General features: G+C 40.4%; 1 protein-coding gene across 1 annotated transcript in view; it reads right to left on the reverse strand.

The window, feature by feature from the left end:
• Nucleotides 1–1117: 1117 nt before the first annotated feature.
• LOC104470976 (serine/threonine-protein kinase TNNI3K) overlaps nucleotides 1118–3419 on the reverse strand; it is a 24715-nt gene continuing 22413 nt past the window's right edge. The window contains exons 13-17 of the mRNA XM_010086120.1: nucleotides 3183–3239; nucleotides 2068–2160; nucleotides 1925–1982; nucleotides 1620–1814; nucleotides 1118–1245 (exon numbers count right to left, since the gene is read on the reverse strand). Coding sequence (XP_010084422.1) covers nucleotides 1137–1245; nucleotides 1620–1814; nucleotides 1925–1982; nucleotides 2068–2160; nucleotides 3183–3239 — 512 coding nt within the window. The 3' untranslated portion in view covers nucleotides 1118–1136. The remainder of the gene's footprint in view (nucleotides 1246–1619; nucleotides 1815–1924; nucleotides 1983–2067; nucleotides 2161–3182; nucleotides 3240–3419) is intronic.

Genomic DNA, 3419 nt, shown 5'->3' on the forward strand with positions numbered 1-3419 from the left:
TGCCAACAACAACGTCCTGGAAATTGCTGCCGCCTCATATGTTCTGAGAGTTTCATATCAGAACCCCGAGCCGGGCATAGTCTCACCATCAGTTTACTTCTTAGCTCAGCAAAGGGAAACCCCAGCTCCTTTTCTCAAAAGAACGAGTGTCTCTCAGAAGGAATCTTTCACTGCAGCTGTCAGTATCACTAGGAAATGAAAACTTACAGCAAGAGGCAGGAAATGTTATTTATTCTATTGCCGCAACTCTACAGGCCAGCCTCTTGAGATACAAACAAAATGAACATTTCTGTATTTTTTTTTTAAACAAGTAGTTAAGATAGTGGAAAATGAAGAAAACCCACTTTGTAACTCACTGCATAATACTTTAAAAAACCTTTTCTGCAGCAGCTTCCTTGTCACCATGCTGGTATGCACGGAGCAGCTGTTCCCAGAACAACCACCACGGCTGAAAACTGCCGCAGCTATTCGGCACTAACTTTCTTCGCCTGGCTGCTCTTCTTTAAATACACCCACAGGTAATTTTGGTTAGTTCTCTTCCAAAGCAGAAGCTAGGGCAGGATGGCTGGTCTGAGTGATCGGATCGCTGGTGCAGAGAAGATCCCGCTCAGTAGAGAATTTGGTTCCTGCCTCTAACAAGGTTGAACGCCAGTGGGCCAGATTGCCTTGGGGAAGGGTTTTTGCATTTCTGCATCGACCTTAGGGGGAACTAGTGACTGAGTTTAAATGAGGTGAAATGAATTAATCAATATTTTGTGTTAAAAAAGTTATACTGGGGAAATATCCTACCCAGCATAAGCTGGAAGAGGGCTATATCCCACTGGAGTGATGGGTGCAAACAGGGTGTGACTGGTTTGGAACCCTCAGACAAGGTATCTGTCGGTGAAATTGGTATAAGCATGAAGTTGACACCATCTGTCGAGTCACTCCACTAAAATGTGTTAAAGCCTCCAGTGAACGTGAGAGCATTGTGCCCCAGTGCCCCAGTCCAACTCGTGCGAGCAGACCTTCCTCCAGGCTCCGGCAGTGTTAACGGGACACTGCACAGCGACGCGCGTCTGCAAGTGCGGGTGACACCGCGGAACACCACCGTTGCTTTGGGGCTTCATATTCCCTCAGTGCTTAAAGAAAGAACCTTACCTGTTCAAATCACGATGGATGATGGGCTGTGTGAGGTTGTGGAGGTACTCCATGCCTTTGGCCACATCTACAGCAATGATCAATTTAGACTGCAGATCCAGAGTCCTGTATTTTGAAAAAAAATATAATATTACGCAAACTTAATAAAGAGGCGAAAATTATCTGTAAATTATTACCTGTAAATCATGGAACCTTTAGAATTGTTTCAAATACAAGATAATGTTAGACACTCTACGTAATGTAAATGTATATAATGTAAAATAATGACTAAATATCAATTTAGTGATTACTTATTAATTTCCCTTGTTCACCCAATAGCCTGAATCAAACCTAAAATTTTTCTAGTGTATTCCTTTCCCTATTGTTTTATACTGAAATTAATAAAATGTTAAAGTTAATGTTGTAAATATTCATCAGCATAGATTTACTAGCCTTCCGAATTCTGTGCCAGAAGCCCAAGCAGAGAGCAAGTGGAATACCTCTTCTGTTCATGAAGCAGGGAGAAGAGCGATCCTCCAGAAATGTACTGAGTGACTATCGCAAACTGACTCGGGTCATCGAGGCACGCTCCCACAAACTGGATGACACAGGGATGGTTCAGCCGGCAGAGGATGGAAACTTCACGGCAGAACATGTCCACATCAGATTTGGAGCAGTAGGTATTGGCTCGATAGCTTAGAAATCACAGGGGAGAAAACCGTAAGGCAGAAGTATAAAATATGGGTTTTTAATTCTTCAAACTAGGTCATTAACCAAACAAGATGGAAAAGTCTGACAAACTTACCGTTTGATTGCAACAATTTTATTTCTGCATCGTCCCTTATATACTTTTCCAAAAGACCCTAAAATGGATTAAAATAAATAAGCACAAAGGTATTTTTTATGAACATCAGACATTTGAAGCGGATGCGTTCTTATTGCTGGTACCTGAGCCGATAATCTCATGGAACTCTATTTCGGAGAGCTGAAGGTGGAAGTGGGATGGCAAACCAGCACGGAGCAGAAGAACATCTGCCTTTTCTGCAAAAGAAAACACTTATCCTGTTTGTAAAATGCGGGGTCGTGGGGAAGGACAGAACATAAACCTTTAACTTCACAAAACCATTGCGCGGTGAAAGCTGATTTTCCTCCCGTAAATTGGCTGACTGGTAATCCCATTCCCTCTTCTTTCATTAACCCCAGCAAACCCCAGTAACAGACAAACACTCGCTGCCGTGGGCTTTCTGGGCTTTAAAACCTTATCGCTGACGAACACGGTCCCGTGAGCACATTCTGCCCATATCATCTCACGCTTGTGTAAAATTCTTTATATGGAGAATTGTCTCCTTTTTTTCTGCATAGCTAGTGCTCATCACTGATGCAGGGGATGTTATTCCAGATCTGACTGACTCTTTAATGACGTGGGGAACAAAAAATTTTGCAACTTAATTTAGTTAGAAAACTTCTCCACCTTGTTGATCTTTGATAAAGTTTATCAGAGTGTTTACAAAGGGAACATTTCAATGCTGCTGTGTAAAGCATGTGAGGATTTGATTATATCCAGAGCAAATATTTGAAGGAGAAAATTAAAAGCACCATGAAAAAAAGGGAAATATTTTAAAGTATAAATATTCATCTGAATGTTTTATCTATATGTGTTTCAGATTAACACAAATTATTTTTGGCCAGATCTCTTCTTGTAAAGATAATCCAGGCATTTTACAGTGGAAGTCTATTATATTTGTTTGTGTTCACGGATATGTGTGTACTGCATTGGTACTAATTCACAATCACATCCTTTTCTCCAAAGAAATAAGTATCTTTTTTTTAAAGTAAATGAAAATAAGATAAATACAGGAATTATCATGATGCTGAGCAACAAAGATAAGTATATGGTTTCCTAAAATTATCCTAGGGAAATACAGCTGCTGCTCATGCACATTATTACATTTCTGAACAACAAAATTTCCAGGAACGATTAGTCTTGCAGAGTATGTTTAGGCTGACAAACACCTTGGGTGAAAAGACCATGAAAGTTCAGGTTTTCCCTTGCCATTGAGTACCTTTCGTCATGCTTTTAATCTTTCCCAGAGGGGATGGAACTGACACATAGGAACCATCTGAAATGAAAGAACAGAAGGAATTTTATGGAATTCAGAGACAATATAAGCATCTGTATGGATAAATTAATGAGGTAATGACTGCTTAAAGAATGAAATAAAGGGGTGGAAATACACACAAGCACACAAACACGTCTGGTTGTGATGTGACATTGCTGCTTTCTTGAAAGTAAGGAAGAG

This window comes from Pterocles gutturalis, unplaced genomic scaffold (assembly GCF_000699245.1).
Source record: "Pterocles gutturalis isolate BGI_N339 unplaced genomic scaffold, ASM69924v1 scaffold47720, whole genome shotgun sequence".
In the NCBI taxonomy this organism is placed as follows: domain Eukaryota; kingdom Metazoa; phylum Chordata; class Aves; order Pterocliformes; family Pteroclidae; genus Pterocles; species Pterocles gutturalis.